General features: G+C 62.8%; 2 protein-coding genes across 2 annotated transcripts; one reads left to right on the forward strand and one right to left on the reverse strand.

The window, feature by feature from the left end:
• Positions 1 to 4,368: 4,368 nt before the first annotated feature.
• On the reverse strand, positions 4,369 to 12,752 carry LOC143157626 (E3 ubiquitin-protein ligase RNF19B-like). The gene is given in 11 exon segments (XM_076332415.1): positions 4,369 to 4,813; positions 4,959 to 5,107; positions 5,109 to 5,152; positions 5,481 to 5,627; positions 5,830 to 5,944; positions 6,391 to 6,570; positions 7,039 to 7,193; positions 7,500 to 7,690; positions 8,197 to 8,811; positions 11,173 to 11,264; positions 12,565 to 12,752. Coding segments are annotated over 9 exon segments (1,587 nt in total). The 5' UTR covers positions 8,643 to 8,811; positions 11,173 to 11,264; positions 12,565 to 12,752; the 3' UTR covers positions 4,369 to 4,653.
• A 506-nt stretch (positions 12,753 to 13,258) lies between these two features.
• ZNF513 (zinc finger protein 513) lies at positions 13,259 to 17,945 on the forward strand. Its single transcript, XM_076332416.1, has 3 exons — positions 13,259 to 13,475; positions 15,949 to 16,542; positions 16,771 to 17,945. The coding sequence occupies exons 1-3, from the start codon at positions 13,259 to 13,261 to the stop codon at positions 17,520 to 17,522; spliced, it is 1,563 nt and encodes a 520-aa protein (XP_076188531.1). The 3' UTR covers positions 17,523 to 17,945.
• Positions 17,946 to 17,989: the final 44 nt, after the last annotated feature.

The raw sequence follows: 17,989 nt of genomic DNA on the forward strand, positions 1-17,989 counted from the left end.
AGCACAGGAAAGCACAGATGAGGTTTGCAGGCCAGATCACCTGGCACACCTTCCTCCAGCTGCTCTGGGGTTCCTGTGTCATGGGGGAGTGCCCTTGGCAATGCCTTGCACTGCAAGTCTTCCCTCTTTGAAGTCGAACTCCACCCTCCTGGTCCCGGCCTGTTGTCTTAGCCTCTGCAGTTCAGTCAGCCCATGCCTGCCCAGCTTAGATGCGTGCATCTTGTGTCATCTTTGAGCGTCTTCCCTGGTGGCCCTGGGCTTAAGGCCCTGTGTCTAGTGGCTTTCCAGTGATGATGTGTCCAGACCTGAACTGTTTTGGTCTCTGGATCATCAAAGCTGGGCTCCTGCAGCCCTGTGCAGGGTTGGGAGTTTGGAGCCACAAACATGCAGGCGCTGCAGTCAGACTTTTTGCTCAGGCTGGCTGTTTCTGCGCTCAGAAACTTTCTGGATGAGCTGATGTGTTCCCCTAGAATGGTGCTGCCTGAGGAAAGCACCCAGGAAGAATTTTTTCTTTTGCAAAAGTGGGTTTCTTCAGGTTTGTCTCACTCTGGCTAAGGGGCAACTTGATACCTGGTACTTCCTCCCTGCTATGAATGCACTAGCCAAGTTGCTTCCAAATTTTGAATAAACAGACCTAATTATCAACAGGAATGAGCAGAATTATTTTCTCCAGTCCTAAAAGCATTTGTTATTTCTGAAGTCCCTCTAGTTTCCACACATCCTTTTTAGAACAGGAACAGTAGGATGCTGTAGAGCCTCATGCAGAAGAGTAAATCCCAGTCCTGGATGGAGTGCCTGGAGCTGCAGCGCCCTGGGATGCTAAGCCAAGAGGCAGTTTCACTTAGTGGACTTAAAAATGCTGTTTGTCTGAATTGTTGTGTGCCTGCTGTCTCGTTCCTGCTGCACGGCATCAGTCTTGAGAGGGTTTGGTTTTAAACTTTCTTCCTGGTCATTAAAGTTTTTGATATAGGACTTAGCACCAGTCTCTGTGGACTCTGGTTAGTGGTGATCTCACATTAGTAATTTGTATTGAGATGTAACTGGGTTTAGACCATTTACTGGGTGCTCTGTTGATGTTTTATCATGCCAATTTTTAATCAAAATGCTTTGTGGTATGTCATGTGCTATATCAAAGGCCCTTATATCTACAGTTATTTTCATTAACCTAGTGAAGCTGTTCAAAGAATAGAATCATGAGTTTTGCTAAGACTGCCTGGCAGGTTATGTGATGACAGCTCATCTCCATGAGTGCAAAGGAGTCAAGGAGCTGTGTTGGGGAGGGGTCCTGGTGACCTATTTGGAGCCAGCAGAGGCCCCTGGCCCAGCTGCTGCTGGGCCCTCCAGGAGGATGGTCAGACCCAGGGCTGCCTGAGGTCCACGGAGGTCAGTGGGAAACACCTCCCAGCAGCAACAGGGGCTGCTGCCCACAGGGTTTGTGACTTGCTGTGGGATGCCAGGGCGGGGGGCACATGGGGCAGGCATGACTGCTATGGGCTGTTTGGGAGAAGGGAGGGACTGGAGGGGGGAGGAACAAGCATGGGAAAGAGGCATAAAAGGGCCCAGTTGTGGGGGGGAAATGGATCATGACAAAGTGATCTTCTTTTCTAGCTCTTTTCCTGGGTGTGTGGGCTCTTTCTACTGTGCACAGGGGTGTGTGGGTCTGAGTGCTAGCAAAGGGAGAGAGCAGCATGCATGCGTGCTGAGGAGGAACGTGCACCTCAGTGTGTACTTGTGTACTCGTGTACTCGCCCGCAAACATCAAGCTGGACTTGCTGGTGAGTAGGCAAAGAGGTTTGGGAGCCAGGTTTTGGTGTGGCCTGGGACAAATCCTGGAGAAACCAGAGGTCTGAGATTGGTTACTGAAGGCAGCAGGAAGCCCAGGCTGTTAAGGTGATGTGATAAGCTCAGCTGCAGACACAAAGGAGGCACAAAGAAACAACAGCAGGAGTAATTTCATTAATAATCTGACCCAGCTACTCCCAGTCCCATCAGAAGAGAAGTGCCAGCCCCTCAAAGGCCAATGTCCAAAAATCCAGAAGGATGAAGAGGTACAAGAGCAGGTGGGGGGGGGACCCAAATCACAGACACACCCTCCCTGGATTCCCCCAGGGCTGTCCCAGGAGAACCATCAGCCCCATGGTCCAGGTGTGAAACCCATCACCATGCCTCAATGGCAGCTCTCTGGATCACCTTGTGAGCACAGAGGGTGGCTGCCTAGGGGTGCAGGACACATTATGGGATGCAGGGAAAGAGCGTTTGGGGATAGTACAGGATTTATTATGGGATGTTCAGAGGAGGAACCAAAGGCAGGAAAAGGGAGGGATTTAGGAGATTTGGGGAGGAACAAGTGTGGGAAATAGAGGGATAAGGGAATAAGAGGGTCTATTTGTATGTAAGCAGGGACTAATCAGTATGAGTCTGGCCATGCCCTCTGCCTGATCACCACAGTCTGTTCTGCCACCTTATTAAACTTCACCTTCAACTACTTACTTTCCTCCATGTGAGTGCAGGGGGGGCAGGGGAGTGTCTGGTGCCAGCAGTGAACACACATGTGTGTGTGAGCACTAGCAAAGAGCAGCCATACCAGCTGGGCAGTAGGTGATGGGGCGTAGGAGCAAGGGAACAAGTGGGTCTCTAAGGGCAGCTCTGGGTATGGGAGCATGGGGGGGAGGTGGCAGGAGGGTGGCTATGGGACCATTGGAGTCCTGGTTGGCTTTGGGTGTGAGTGCACCTGTGCATCTCCAGGGCAAAAGCACCTGGGAGGGGCAGGTGTCAGCTATGGGACCAGGGAGGGGACCTGATAACTTCTGAGTGAGAGACAGGCACCACAGCAGCCACACCCATCATGTGCTGGGTCAGTGAATCACAAAAGTGTGGAACATCATGCGATCATACACAGCTGGGGAAGGGCGATGAGGTAAGCAGCACCCACCCACGCCAGTCAGTACCAGTCCCTGCAACTGTGCTGCAAGATGCTGCTAGACTCTGCTAAATGTTAAGCAGCTAAATGTTCAGAAGCAGCTTTTTCTCCCAAGGATGCTGCAGTGGCGTCAGACTGGTTGTAGGCAGGATCCCACTTGCCGGAGACCGCGCACCCCATTTGGCTCAGGGTGCCCACCCACAGCCTGTGGCATTACCACAAGGTCCCTCCACGCTGGTCTGGCTGCAGGATGGATCCCTGGTGGGGATCAGGACCCACAATCTTGACCTGCTTGGCCCCAGAAGCTTGGGGGCAGGGGCAGCTGCCCCCACCCCAACACCGCAGCCTGTCAGGGGCATTCCTCAGGGGCAGCCTGGTTGCCCACAGGCAGGGTGGGAGGCCACAACCACCCCGTGCATGGAGGCACCAGGTTGGCTGCCACTGCCTTGTCTTCATCCACATGTAGAAACGGGTGCCCTGCAGCCCGTGCCAGCATCCCATGGGGTATGGGAGGGAAGCCAATGCAGGACATGGAGCCCCACAGCTATGATGGTGGCCAGGGGCTACCCCGGCCCCCAGCCAGGGGCTACCCCATGCAGGAGTACAGGGCTGTGTGGGGCCCCTGTAATCCCAGTGCCACCAGGGAGGGGAGCAGCTGTGGGAGCCCGGGTGCTGGAGGCAGCCTTCAGCATAGTTTTCTCTCCTGCTTTGGAGCAGGTGCCCATCACAAGGATCCAGATAAGTCCTCATCTTGTGGCACTCTACATGCTAAAGCATCACCCACAGCTGGCTCAGGGCACAGCTCTCCTCTCCAACAGCCCTGGGACCCCTTCACACACTGCCGGAGCAGCCAGGGGCAGGCAGGGATGCAGATACAGACACAGGCCATTGTAGTGAGACCTGTGTGCTCCCCAGCTCTGCCCCGGCGCAGTGCATGGCCTCCCACCCTCAGGGGCTGCTCTGGGCCCCAGCTGCAGCTGTCCTGCACCACACTCATGGTCCGTCTGCCGGAAGCCATGTGCTGCCCCCAGTAAGGTAGTTGGGAGCACACAGGACCCATGGGTGCCCCACACTGTGCACCAGGAGCTGGCCCAGCTGGGGCAGGGCTCAGCCCCTACCCGAGTTGCTCGGTTTGCTAGTGCTGGCTGAGGCTCTGCAGCAACATTCCACCCTCCCAGCTGCCAGCCGCATGCTGCGCTGGTCCTGCAGCTGCAGCGCTCAGTTTGCTGGGGTGTTTGTACAAGGGAATATCCCCACTCTTCCCCCGCTCCCTGGCCCTACTTGTCCCCCCCGTCTGCTCTACTGCCTGCACCTGGGTGGGGCTAGGCCCACCCTACCCCACCTGCTTGGCCTCCTGCAGTACCCACCAGGGGAATGCATCACAGATCATAGCCTGCTGTGATGGGGCTGTGCTATCAGGGGGATGGCTGCGCTGCAGGAGACAGACAGACCCTCAGAAAGTAGTTTTATTTCCCAGCCGTGCCAATGCTCAAGACTGCCTTTGGGGACAGGGTGGATGGGGCTGGGCGCAGGGTGCAGGCAGCACTGAGTGCAGCCAGTGCCCACCCAGTCTGGGGATGGCCAGGACCCAGTTCATGGGGCTGGTGGTGCCCCGCAGAGGGTGACCAGCTCTGCCACAGGAGGCCATGGGATCTTTGTGTCAGCGGCAGGTGGGAGCCCAGGTGGGAGCTCCCAGATAGAAGATCTCCCCCCTCAGTGCTGCACAGTCCCCCTCACTCTGTGGGGACACCCACGGCGCTGCACCTGTCACTGGTGCCTCCCAGGGAGTCCCCAGAGAGACTCTGCCCTGACAGTCCGCTGAACAGGCTCTGCTCTCGGGCATGATGTGGCACTGCTTCGATCGACACCTCCACCTCAATGTTGATGCCCTCCCTGCAGACAAACACAGGGCCTGAGGGCAGCAGCCCAAAGGGGGATGTCGCCACATCCCTGCCCGGTATAGCAGGCGTGGGGAAGGCACTTAGGAAGGGGATGTGCCAGTTCCCCCCGCCTCCCCAGCACAGCAGCCCCGGCTCACCTGTAGGACGTGTCCTGGCCCTCGCTCAGCATGCTCCCTGCGAGGGCCACCATGCTGGTTGACTGGCTGTCCTGCTCCTTCAACACCACCCCATGGCGCGGGCTATAGCTGCTGCTGGGGAAGGAGGTGGTTGTGTCCAGGACTCCGTCCTTCGCCCCACCTGGGGCTGGGCAGCACCGACCACAGCTCATTCACTGGCAGAGGGAGAGGTGGCACTGAGCCCCCTGTCTGCAAGGACCGCTCCCCATCAGAGCAGGGAGCAGAATGGCCCACCAGGCTCTTGGCAGGGGGTGCAAACAAGCTGTTCCCAGACTGCTTTGGACAGCACCCGCCTCCCCCAGGACACCAGCCTACAGCCTCCCCACAAGGACAGAGGTGTGCGTGGTACCACCTGGGGCAGAACCAACAGGGGTCCACAGGGAGTCCCTGGCTCTGGAGGTGTCACAGCCCCAGAGCCACGAGGCAGGACCAGGGCCCCTGCGGCCCAATGGAGGGCACAGGCCAGCAGATGGACGGCAGCGCAGGACTCATGCTTGGTCAGGTTCTCCAGCTCCACCACACCGAGATCCCCAGGTGGACTGCGGCTGCCCCCACACCCTGAGCGGCTCCGACACAGCGACAGCACCACCACCCCGTAGACATAGGTAAGCATCAGGGGCATGCCGACTCCTACAGGCAGACAGGCAGCTATTGCCCGGCCCCCACCGGCAGTCCTGGCTGGCCTGCCCCCCTGGGCAAAGCCCCAGTGTCCCAGGTCTCAGATATTCCCCCTGCCAAGAGCCTACACACTCTGCTGCAGTAGCCTCCAGGCCCCAGCCCCACTCTCTCCAGCACGTGGGCAGTGCCCTCAACCCTGGCCTGGCGCACTTACCCACTGTGGCAGCTGTTATGATGGGGGACACAAAGAGAGAGAGGAGGACACTGCTGGTGACAGAGAGGCACTGCTGGCACCCCAACAGGCTGCTCCTCCAGCTCTGGCCCAGCACCTCGAGGAGAACAAAGACAGGTGAAGGGCTCTGCAGGGATTTCAGCACACAGTCCCCAGGGATGGGGCCTCTTCCCAGCCCTGGCAGAGCTCTAGCCACAGATGCAGGGACACCCCCTCCATCTCCTCAGGGACAGGCAGCCATGACAGTGCCACCACCACAGCTCAGGTGTCCCTGGAAAACACCCCTGGACCCCCAGACCCCTTCCTCCTTTCACCCACCCCAACCCCCACCTCTCCAGGCTGAGAGTACCCTCACTGGCGGAGGGTGCTGGGGTGGGCAGCAGAGAGGGTCCCCGCAAGGAGGGGCTGTGAGGACTCAGGAGTGGCACAGGGACATGCTGTGGGCAGTGGTGAACACTGGGTGTCTGTCCAGGCCTGAGGCCATGGGCTGCCAAGCTCAGTGGGGAGCGGGACCATGGGGACTCCAGGGCCCCCTGCCAGTACCTTCCTACCCATGTAGATGGGGATCCCAATGGTAATGATAGGGACAGCGATGCCCGCGACGAGGGAGATCACCATAGGCGCCCCCAGCACCATGCCCAGCTGCCACAGGGTCTTCCGGGTCCGTGACCAAGGCCTCTTCCCCCAGAAGGTGCAGCCAGAGGGGCTGCAGGGAGAGTGGGTCTGGGCCAACGGTTCCTGCGCAGAGGCAGGCAGACACCAGCACAGCCCGCCCTTGCGCTGGGGGGAGACCCATGGGCCAACTGGTGAAGTGGAAAGCCAGATTCCCCCCTCCCAGTACTGAGTTCCAGCTGCCACCTGGGACCCCCACCTGTGGGGTGCTGACAGCCAGCCCCAGGCCCCCAGCCCTGCCAGACCCAGCAGCACAGACCACTCTGCTCCCCCCCAATCAGCCCCACAGCCCAGCCAGCCCCAAACCTGGCTGTGCATGGCCGTGGTTCTCAGCAGGGCCTCGCTGCCCCCCATCCTAGCCCCACAGCTCCTGGCAGGGACCCAGCCCCGGCCCAGCGTCACAGCACCCCCAGCTCAGCCCAGGGGCAGCTCCTCCAACCACACCTCAGCTCCTGGCAGCCCCTCCACCCCAGCCCCCCAGCATACCCCATGCCTCCCAGTGGCCCCACAGCCGTGCACTGATCTCAGGAAGTGCACATCAGAGATCTCCTGCAGACAGAGCCAGCAGAAGAGGCAGCCACAAACCGTGCAGTTCATGCAGTTGCAGCTCCCATCATTGATCTTCATGATGAAGGCACTGCAGCGGGGACAGACCTTGATGTCCTCAGACTCAGCTGGCAGGGGGAATGAGATGAGATGGGACGGGGAGGAGGCAGGACAGGACAGTGCAGGTCCACCCCCACACCCTGTCCCAGGATTGCAACCCATCCCATGGGTGTCAGGGTGAGCCAGGCACAGCAAGGTCCCACTCCACACCCCCAGCAATCCTGGCACACGCTTCCACAGAGGCAGACAGTGGGGACCACTGGGTCCTGGCTCCAGCATCCCTGCAGGCAGGAACGTACAAAGGCATCCAACTGTGCCACTTGGCCATGCCAAATCCCTGCCCTGCTTGCTCCCACCCTGGGCCAGGGTCTCACCATGGGCTGAGTCCTCCGGGTGGAGTAGCTGTGCTGCAGAGTTGGCCAGGCTAGGGGCCAGCCGCACCGGCTCACAAGGGCCGTTGGGGTGCCAGGGCTGCCAGCAGTGGTAGCAGAACTCAGTGCCACAGCCCTCACGCCCACAGGTGAGGTGGGGAGAATCGGCACAGCTGTAGGCGATGACAGCATAGCTGTGGGGAGAAGGCAGTCAGTGCTGGGGGGGCCAGCAGTGCCCACGGCCCTCCCTGTGTCCCCGCACAGCACGCAGCTGTTCCCCTCCCCGGCACAGCCAGGCCATGCAGTGGCAGGTCCCAGCTCCACGCTGAGCCAGAGTTCCAGCCCCTGCTCAGGAGAGCCAGGAGACACTCCCACCAGCTCAGACTGCAGCACAGCCTTTCCCATCCAGCACCCACACAGTTCTCCTGGGGCTTCGTAGACTGGCCAGGCATGGCCAAGAGCACCAACCCTGGCAGTGACACACAGCTCTGCAGCCAGGACGGGACGGGACATCTCTCTGAGCAGACACAACCCCACACGGGACCAAGTCACAAGGGATCGAGCCTGGAAAAGGCTCACAGGACACAGGCGCAGTCTGCTGTGCACCAGCTGGGGAGGCCCATCGCCTCTACTGGTGTGGTAAGGGGGGACTCACACTGTCCCCTTGCTCCCGGCTCCGCATAAGGGGCCAGCCGGTCACCTGCAGTCGGGTGCGGGGCACCAGCGGGTGCCGGGGTCGGCCACCAGCAGCCGTCGCAGGAGGAACTCCTCGTACTTGTCACAGAGGGTGGGCTTGGCCAGGAGGCGGTGGACATCGGTGGGCTGGAGCGCAGCAGGGCAGTGTGGGCAGGCCACCTGCACACGGCTCTCGCTAATGGCAATGCGCAGGTACTGCTCCAGGCAGGGCCAGCACGAGTGGTGGGCTCAGGAGGCCAGGGTGGGAAAGGCCTCGGGAGGCTGGGGCAGCAGGCACAGGGGACACTCCACCAGCTCCCCACCCTCACCCAGGGGCAGCGCGATGCACATCTCAGGTTCCTCCGGCTCTGGCTCTGGTTCAGGCGATGTCTCCCCTCTGACAGCCTGTGGCTTCCGCCCAAAGAAGCCCAGGAGGTGGAGGGGCCCGGGCATCCGCGTGGGCTGCTCCATGGTGGCCCGTCAGGGTGGCAGCCAACTGCTGTCGGGCTACGGAGGACAGCAGGGAGGTGCCAGCCCCAGTGCGGCCACCATGGCCAGGCTCCTACCTGGGCCTCAGAGCCGGCATCCTACCCACAGGCAACAGCTGAACCATCTCCAGCTGCAGTCGGCACCACTCAGTCTGCAAAGGAACCGCACATGAGAGTGAGCTCTGGGCCCCGGACATGGGAACGGGCCCTCGGCACCCACAAGACCCTGCTACCACCCTGCCAACAGGCCCTGCTGCCCAGCTGGACCCCAGGACCATCCACATGGCTGCACCACAGAAAACACCCCAGCAGCTCCGGGACAAGTCCACAGTGCTCCTCACAGCCCCTAGGCTGGCCCAGTCCCAGCCAGCCATCCTTGTGGGTCTGGGGCAGCGGGGCCAGCCCTGCCAGCAGTGCCCTGACCCTGACACGAGCTCTGCTGGGAGCTGGAGCATGAGACCTCAGCCTCCTGCCCCGGCTGGGGCTGTTCCAGATCCTCCTTCCTCTGGCAGGTCACAGCCCACAGCCCAGACCAGGGCGCTTGGCGCTCTCTGCTCCTGCATCTGCCTCCTCCTTCACGGAACAGCTCCCGCATGCTGTGCACCGGCCCAGCATGCGCAGCAGCCCGCCCTGATCCGGCAAGCAAGTGAGCTCCAGGCCAGCTGCAGGCACAGCTGCCAGTGGAGCCCTGCCAGGGCCCAGGACACTGCCCACCTCCTACACCCCCAAGCGCTGCACCTGGACCGCATGGCAGCACAGCCATCCCCCGAACTGAACACACAACCAGACCCTGTCCTTGCTCAACATCTCCAGCTGACGTGCTCCCTCCTACTGGGCCGCAGGCAAGAACAAAAGCACCCGACCTTGAGCTCCCACAATCACATCTTGCCTGGTCAGTGCGACCATGGTCACCCCCAGCCATTATGTCCAGCCCCGTCCCCACGTTGGCCCGAAGGCCCTAGGTGACAGTGCCGAGGCTGACCAGTCCCACGCTGAGCTTGGGCAATGCAACCACAGCCCATCTCCAGCCACCCACGTGCCCCTGAGCCAGTTCTGTTCTGCCCCATCCTGTCTCCTTCAGTTCAGCATCAAAGTCCAGAGACACAGGACCTCCCAAATTCCCCAAGGCGGGGAAGACAGTGGTCTTTGCAAGGAAGGCAGTGGCGAACACTGTGACAACCAGTTTGTACACAGGGTAGTACAATAATCACACCCCTCACCACCCCGAGTCTCCATGGCTCTCCTCTCCAAGGAGACATATGGCTGAAGCTCTGACTTTCCACTGGAGTTCAAGTGCCCAAGAGCCACAGACTTGGTCCGACTGGATGCCAGCACTTGCCGGTGCAGACACAAGCTCCTTAGCCCAGCCTGCATCGGGAAGCTCCTAGCAATGGCTAGCTTGAGGGAGCCCAGAGGAAAACTCAGGGCAAATCAAAACTGCCATCACTCACTACTCCTCCTCAGGGTTAGCTCACAGGAGAGCAGGGAACATCTCACTGCCACAGAGAAAGTGCTTCCTCCACAAAGATTGGATCCTGCACTGTCCCGGGAGGAGAGAGCTGCTCCACGTACCCTGCAACCCAGGGCGGCAGGACCTGAAGCCTGTGGGGAGCCATCACTTCTGACCAGTGCTTCCCCACATCCCAGGTGCTGAACCAGGATCACCCAAGCTGCTGCTGAGTTTGTAGGAGAGACAACCAAGCCAAGGGACCCAAGAGCCAGTTAATTAAGTGACCAGAAGCCAGGTGATTACAGGAGAGTGGAGGTTAACATGTCAATTTTCCCTTACTTAGAGCTCACATGAGTCTGGGGCCACACCATAATCCCTCCTGACAGCAGGGTCAGTCCCTCCACTGTTCTCCTTGCTCTTTCCTTATCTATACCCCAAAAAGTTGCACCCTACACTTTACACACTCCACAGCATCATTGCATCCCTCCACCTCTAACAGTCTCTGCTGTTTTTTCTGTTTGAGCACAGCTAGAAGAGCAGAAGCACTGGCACAGGAAGAGACAGATATTAGTGACGGCTCAGGTAAGATGGAGGAGTCTGATTACATCTGCTCTGCTGGGAACGAGCAAGGTGCTGTACCGTGTCAACCAGGTGACAAAGCACTTTCCAGTGAGGTGGTAACTGAAGAGCTCATGAAAACTGGGCTGAGATTGGATTTAAATGGTTGTTAGAGAGTGGGAGGTACTGCAGGAGGAGAGCAGGAAGGAACATGCTCAAACATGGGGGAGGGCAGTGGGACTACTGTCTGCGATGACTGCTGCCGTCACCACGGACTCTGCCCGGCAGAACAGCAGGAGCCAGAGCAGAAGCAGCAACGGCTGCGCCAATACCACGGACATCAGCTGTCTGACCAGCGGGGCCAGCCCGCGAGGAGACACCCCAGGCCTGCGCCGCTCCTGCACCGGGACTGTGACAACCTTGACTAAACGGACGGGGCTGCACAACACAAGCAAAGAAGCACCGGCAGGGATCTAAGCGGCCCCATCCTCTGGCCCCGAGGTACCTGTCAGCGGGGAATCATTGCTGATGACACGGCATGGCCATGGCTCCCCTGGGACTGCCACAAAGTCCAACACATTCGACTTCCTCAGGGACCTGCAAATAAACAAAAACTATCCGTGACGAGGCTCAACAGCAGCAGCTCACACACCCAGGGTCGCCTGGACATGTCAAACAGCTCTGTTAACGGAGCCATGGAGAAGGCAGAACGAGTCCTGTAGATGGGGACCACATCCAGGGCAGGGACCTAGGCATCAGAAAGGACAAGTACAAGGTATGGCTGAGCCAGAGCAGGGCTGCTACCCCCAACACACACAGCGGCACACCAGCCATCCCTGGAGATGGGCCAAACAAGTCCCTGAGCAGGGTAACCAGGAGTCCTCCTCCCCAAGAAGAACTGTGGGGAGCTGGGCTCCCCTTCCTCTGCAGCCAGTTCCCATGGGGATCACCACTGTCACAGAATAATTCAAGTGGAAAGGGACCTCAAGAGGTCTCTAGTCCACCTTCCTGCCCAAATCAGGGTCAGCACTGTGGTTAAGGGCTTTATGCCAGTTGGGTCTTGAAAACCTCCAAGGACGAAGACCGCACAACCTCTCTGGGCAACCTGATCCATGACTAGACTTGTTCCACTCCCCAGGACAGTACAAGGGAGCAGGACCCCGGTGGGCATCTCCGAAGGATGGTTTCAGTCACCTCTGGAGATCAGACCACAGGCAGGACTGCAAATCCCTCTCTGCATTCCCAAAAGGCCCAGATCCCTCATCCAGGCTGAAAGGATCTCAGTGCTGGAAGCACCAAGATGGTGAAAGACTGGAGCACTGCCACTCATCGCTACCCAAGCATCCTCCTGCATGCCCGTTCTCCAGCCTGTCTGCCCACCCTGCCCTCTCGTCCCAGGGCAACGCGGGCTCTGGACCACTCAGCCCCACTCTGCCAGGATCCCCAGAGCCTCTGGAGCTCTACAAGACCATCTGTGGCACACACAGAAAAGCCGTTTCAACCCTCCACCTCCAGCGGCTTGTCTCTATCTCCCTCCTGCAGCTGCCTTACCCAGACACCTTGCTCATTCAGCCCTTTCCTCTGCACAAGGCGCTGCTGTCCCCCACGGCTCTGCAGGGCAGGGTCCTGAGTGTCTCGCTCTGATACTGCACAGACCCCCCACCCCAGCGGCTGCCTGGCAGGGACCCCCAACCCCGCCAGCGCTCCCTGCAGACCGCTGTCCCTGGGCAGGGGCAGCTACCCCTTCCCCGCCGGCAAAGGCCCCGGCCCGTCTCCTCCACGGACGGGACAGGCCGACGGCCAGCGCTGCCCCTCCGCTGCCGAGCAGAGCGGGGGCCCGCGGCGCTGGGACGGCCAGAACCACCAGCGGGGCTGCCAGTACCGGCACACGACTCACCGAGCTCTCCTCTCGGCTCAGGGGCCTGGCGAGGCCTCCCGCAGCCCTCCGGCCGCCCGGAGCGGAGCCGTGCCTGGCGGGGCAGCGGGGGAGGTCGCCGCAGTCGCCCCTGGTGGGGCACAAAGACCGTCAGCCCTCCGCCCCAGTGCTCCCTGCACACGGATCCCGCGGCCGCTCCCCGGGGGCCCGCAGCGCCAATAGCACCACACGCCGCGCCCGCCGCCGAGGCCGCCGCCTCCCCCGCTCCCCCATGCCCAGGAAGGGGCGGAGCCCCCACCGCCCCGCCCCCGAGACCTCCGTCCCACAGACGCCCGCCCCGCCAGGGCGGAGGGCAGCTCGCCCCTCCCGGCACCCCGCTCCCGCCCGAGGGGACCCGGCCCTGCCCTGCCCAGCCCCCGCCTGCCTCTCCCGCGGCGCGGCCCGGGCCCCCCCGCCGCATGCCGGAGACGCCGGGGCGGTGCCGGGAGCGAAGCGGGCGGCGGCGGCGGCGGCGGATCCCGCGCACGCTTCCGGGTGCTCGGTCCGCTTCCGGGGCTCTGCGCCCGCTTCCGGCGCTGGCCCCGCCCCGCAGCGGCCGGAAGCGGAAGTGCCCGGTCGAGGCGGGGCGGCGGCGGCCGCCCCGGGCTGGCGGGGGCGGCTGGCGGGCCGCGGGCGGGCGGGCGGCGGGGCCGGGCCGGGGCCGGGGCCGGCCACGATGCCCCGGCGGAAGCAGAGCCACCCGCAGCCGGTGAAGGGTGAGTGCGCGGCGGGGCCGGGGCGCGGCGGCGGCGGCGGCCCGGCGGTGACCCGCGGCGCTCGGTGTGTTGCAGCGGACGCCGAGGACGGCCCCGAGGAGACGGCGGGAGCGGCGCTGGCGCTGCCCGGCGACCTGTTGCTGGGCCGCGGCCTGGCCTTCGAGAAGGGACCGCCAGGTGCGTGCCGCCGTCCGGGCCCGGCAGCGGCGCCCCGCGGGGACGGCCGTCCTGGGCGCCCCCGCTCCGGGAGCGCCGCCGGGCGGGGACGCGGCCCAGCCCTGCCGGTACTGGCCCCCGCGCTTGGCCGCATCCGGCAGCCGCCCTCCCCGGGAGCGGTCCCGCCCGGTGTCTGCTCCGTCCCCGGGAGCGTTCCCCTTCCCGGATCACCTCCCGCGGGGTGAGGCCCCGTCCCCTGGCAGGGGCCGTGCTGGTGGTCTCTGCCCGCCCGGCACCGATTCCCGGCACTGACCCCCTCGAGCGCTCCCTCCCGTTAAGGCCCCCCCAGGCACGCTGCGCCCCCACAGTTGGTCTGGGGCCGTGGGGACACTGGGGCCGGCAGGCCACCCCGCCGCCACCGGGCTCATCCCCAGAGCTGTCCGCACTGCTCTGCCCAGGAGCCTCCAGTTCCCCAAGCCGCCAGGGCAGGGCTTTGCTGCCCACCTGGGAGCCGGGGCCTCAGTCCTGTGGGATCCTGCCCCACTGCCGCCCCTCGGCATTGCATGGGCTGCGGGGAGCTGGGCCAGGGCTGTCTTTCCACCAGCCTCTGTTCCCTGCCACTCGCCTGTCCCACAGGCCCCCCGGCCCCTTTGTGCAGCTGGCCAGCCGGCAGCACGCCGGGCTCCAGGTTAGCTTGCAGCGCGAGGCAGCCAGAGGAGTGGATGACACTCCAGCTCCGTTAAGGTGCCTCACAAGGACCGGTGGAAGCATCACTCACTGCCCTTGACAGCGAGCAGTGAATAATGTGGGGACATAATGGCGAGAGGAGGGGGGCATGGTGGACTGCCCGACCCCAGTGGCTCTGTCCCCTCGCTGTCTGCAAGGGCTGTGCTCCGGTCTGCATGCTCGGCAGCTGCACCAGGCCATGCCGACAGCTCCTGCTCTCGTGCTGAGGCACAGTCCCAGCTGCCTGGCAGATGGGGTTCTGTTCCAAGGGCTGCGCTTCCCCACAGCCTCTGCACAGAGCCCAGCGCCAGGACAAAGCCCGCTCAACGGCTCTGGGAGCCGGACTCTCTGAGGGCTGAAAGCCGCTCTCTGCAGCAGACCTTCTGCCATCAGAAATACCTTCCTTCTCACTCCCAGCCGCCAGCCCCAGCTGGGGAGCAGGACCAGGCACCTCAGGGCCCACTGAGGAGGTCAGGAGAGCCATCACCGGCCACATCCTCATCCTCACCCCATCGGCCACACTGTCCTACCTGGGCAGCACTGACACAGGCACGCTCAGGGGACAGTGCTCCAGGGATGCTGTGGCACTGCTGGATGTGGGCCTGAGCTGAGGAGGCAGGGGAGTTCCTCGGTCTGGGGCCTGAGGTAGGGTCGAGGGTTCCCCTGGCAATAGCCAGGCCCTCGCAGGATGCCCCATTCTGGTGTCTGCACTTCAGGCAGTGCTTGTGAGAGGGGACCAGAGGCTGGAGGGACCGCCCCATCCCGCAGTGTGGGAGCAGCCTCACTCCTGCACCTGCCTGGGCCTCTGGGAGCTGGACCCAGCTGGGTGAGCAGCAGCAAAGGGGACGGCCCAAGCTGCTTCCCGGGGTGGTGGGTCTCGTGGGCCACAGGGCTCCAGCTTAGGCACAGCCAGGCACAGCTTGAGGCTGGTAGTGGCAAGGCTTCGGCTGCATGTCACTGCTCTTCTGGCTCCAAGCACCAGCCTGGGGGCACATGTGGGGCACGGGGCCAGCAGGCCAGCCTGAGGCGGCTGCAGGGCAGTGGACTCTGCTCCTGTCATCCCTTCCTGGGGCACAGGCACTACCCCAGGGGCTGCAGGAGGATGTGTCTGTGCCCAGCCAGGAAGCAGAACTGCCCTCTGAGAGCATGGCACAGACGTCCCCCCCCACTGCCATGGGACAGCAGTGCCATGTGGGGCTGGGGAAGGTCTGTTTTCCTGCGTGATGGAGGGGGGCTGGTGTTGGAGCCCCATGGTGTCGGCCATGGGAGCAGGACCAGCTGCCATCCCTGGGGCTGGGGCAGCGGCACAGCGAGGAGGGGCCCGGAGCAAGATTTATGGGCACCCAGCCCTCCTGCCTGGGTCAGGCTGCGCTCAACACCTTCCCACCACCACTGCTTCCTACCAGCTGAGCCCGGCCCCGTGTCCCTCACCACCCGCCCTTCCTGGCACCAGGGTTCTGGCTACGGGCTGCTTCCCTGGCTCAGCCAGCCGCAGGGCGGAGGTGACAGGGTTTCCCAAGGCACCCAGGACAGGCCCTGCAGCAGGGTGTTGGGGCAGGTTGTGGCTGTCAGGCTCCTCACCCTGCTGTGCACAGTGTGGTGGGCTCCTGCCAGCTTCTGGATGCTGCTAGGGCGGGTGCAGCTGCCTGGCCCCTTCTGGCTGCGGTCCCCTCCTTGGGATGGGCCCTGCTGGGACTGGTGGCACAAGCAGAGGGGCTGTGCCTGGGCCAGCCGGGCTGACACCGTCCCATCCCCATGGTCTTCTCAGCAGACACCCTGGTGGGGAAGATCGCCATCCCAGCGTACGCGCTGAGCGACGACGACTGCTCCTCTGGGTACCAGCAGCTCAGTGTGGAGAGCGACCCCGAGGAGGGCGGGGAGCCCAGCCCCGCAGCGCTGCCCTGCCGCCAGTGTGGGCTGCAGCTGGCTGCCAGCCTGGGGCAGAGCTGCCTGCAGTGCGCCAGTGCCGAGGGGGGCCGCAGCCAGCGCATCGTGTACTCCTGCCAGCTCTGCCCCTTCGCCTCCCACTACTCCAGCCACCTCAAGCGCCACATGAAGACACACAATGGGGAGAAGCCGTTCGCGTGCCCACAGTGTGCCTATGCCTCTGCCCAACTGGTGAACCTGACCCGACACCTGCGCACGCACACGGGGGAGAAGCCCTACCGCTGCACGTGCTGCAGCTTCGCCTGCAGCAGCCTGGGCAACCTCAAACGCCATGAACGGGTCCACAGTCAGGACAAGCCCTTCCAGTGTGCCGCTTGTGACTATCGCTGCAACCAGAGCCGCAACCTGAAGCGGCACATGCTCAGTCACCGCCTGCCCGAAGGCGAGGGGCCGCACCGGCGGGACAAGGATCCAGGTAAAAGGGGGTGGTTCAGGGGAGAGCTGCTGTGGGGGAGCCCCGTGGCACAGTCCTGGGGCTGGGGAAGGGACAAGGTGCACATCCTGCCATTGACCTGTGCCAGGCCTGGCACCATGTGCCACCAGCCAGGGCATCATTACCCCTGAGCCCAGAGCTCTTTGTGGAGCTGAGTCCCACTAGTGCTGCACTGCCCTGCTCACAGCCCTGCTTGTTTTTGTCCCACAGAGACGCTGCTGCCGGAGCTGAGCCTGCATGTGGGCAGTGGCAATGGCCCCTTCCTGCCCGGCTGCGCTCGGCTGCGGGGTGAGGAGGCGGCCGCGCTGCCTGAGCTGCTCTTCCCCTTCACGTGCCGCATGTGTGGGCTGGTGCTGGACGACGGGTTCGCGCAGGATGAGGGCCTGGCTGAGCAGGTCTGTGGGCGCTGCAGCCTGGCAGTGCTGGGCACCGAGCCAGGCGCCAGCCCCCGCAAGGGCACTGGGGACAAAGGCTTTGCCTGCAGCCTCTGCCCCTTTGTCACCCACTACCCCAACCACTTGGCACGGCATATGAAGACACACAGTGGGGAGAAGCCGTTCGCCTGCCCACTCTGCCCCTATGCCTCTGCCCACCTCGACAACCTGAAGCGGCACCAGCGAGTGCACACGGGCGAGAAGCCCTACAAGTGCCAGCTCTGCGACTATGCCTGCGGCAACCTGGCCAACCTCAAGCGTCACGGGCGCATCCACTCGGGCGACAAGCCGTTCCAGTGCAGCCTCTGCAGCTACAGCTGCAACCAGAGCATGAACCTGAAGCGGCACATGCTGCGGCACACGGGTGAGAAGCCCTTCCAGTGCCGGGACTGCCCCTACACCACTGGCCACTGGGACAACTACAAGCGTCACCAGAAGATCCACGGCCACACGGCTGAGAGCTGGGTAAACCCACGCAATGCCAAAGCCCTCCTGGCCCCTCCAGCCGTGGGCACGGCCCTGCCCTGAGACAGCACTTAGCCCAGCTGCAGGGGCTTGGCCCTGCATCGGGCCCGGGGTGCCTCAGCCCTGGGGCACCCCAGCCACTTGCCGGCTGCAGCGCCTGCCCTCCCTGGGGGAGGAACGGGCAGCAGACTCCACAGGGGCTCAGGGCTGCCTTACGCAAGATCCATGTGTGTGCCAGGGTCTCCAGCAGCCCTATCCTGCCTGGGCAGGGCGAAGCCACAACCGGCAGCTTGGGTGCTGGCCCCAGCAGCGGTGATGCCGTGCCCCCAGGCACCCCCGGGGGGCAGTTCCTGCCGTCGGAGCCTTCCTCTGCCGGAGTTTGGGGAAAAGGGGGGAGGGGGGAACAGGACTGGTTCCATGGCTGTTGCCATGCCGGTCAGTGTAATTTATATTGTGTATAAAAGCATTAAACAGTCAGTTTTGTTATCTGCTATTCTCCTGGGGGCCTCGTTCTGCTTCAGGAGAGGACA

This window comes from Aptenodytes patagonicus, chromosome 3 (assembly GCF_965638725.1).
Source record: "Aptenodytes patagonicus chromosome 3, bAptPat1.pri.cur, whole genome shotgun sequence".
Lineage (NCBI taxonomy): Eukaryota > Metazoa > Chordata > Aves > Sphenisciformes > Spheniscidae > Aptenodytes > Aptenodytes patagonicus.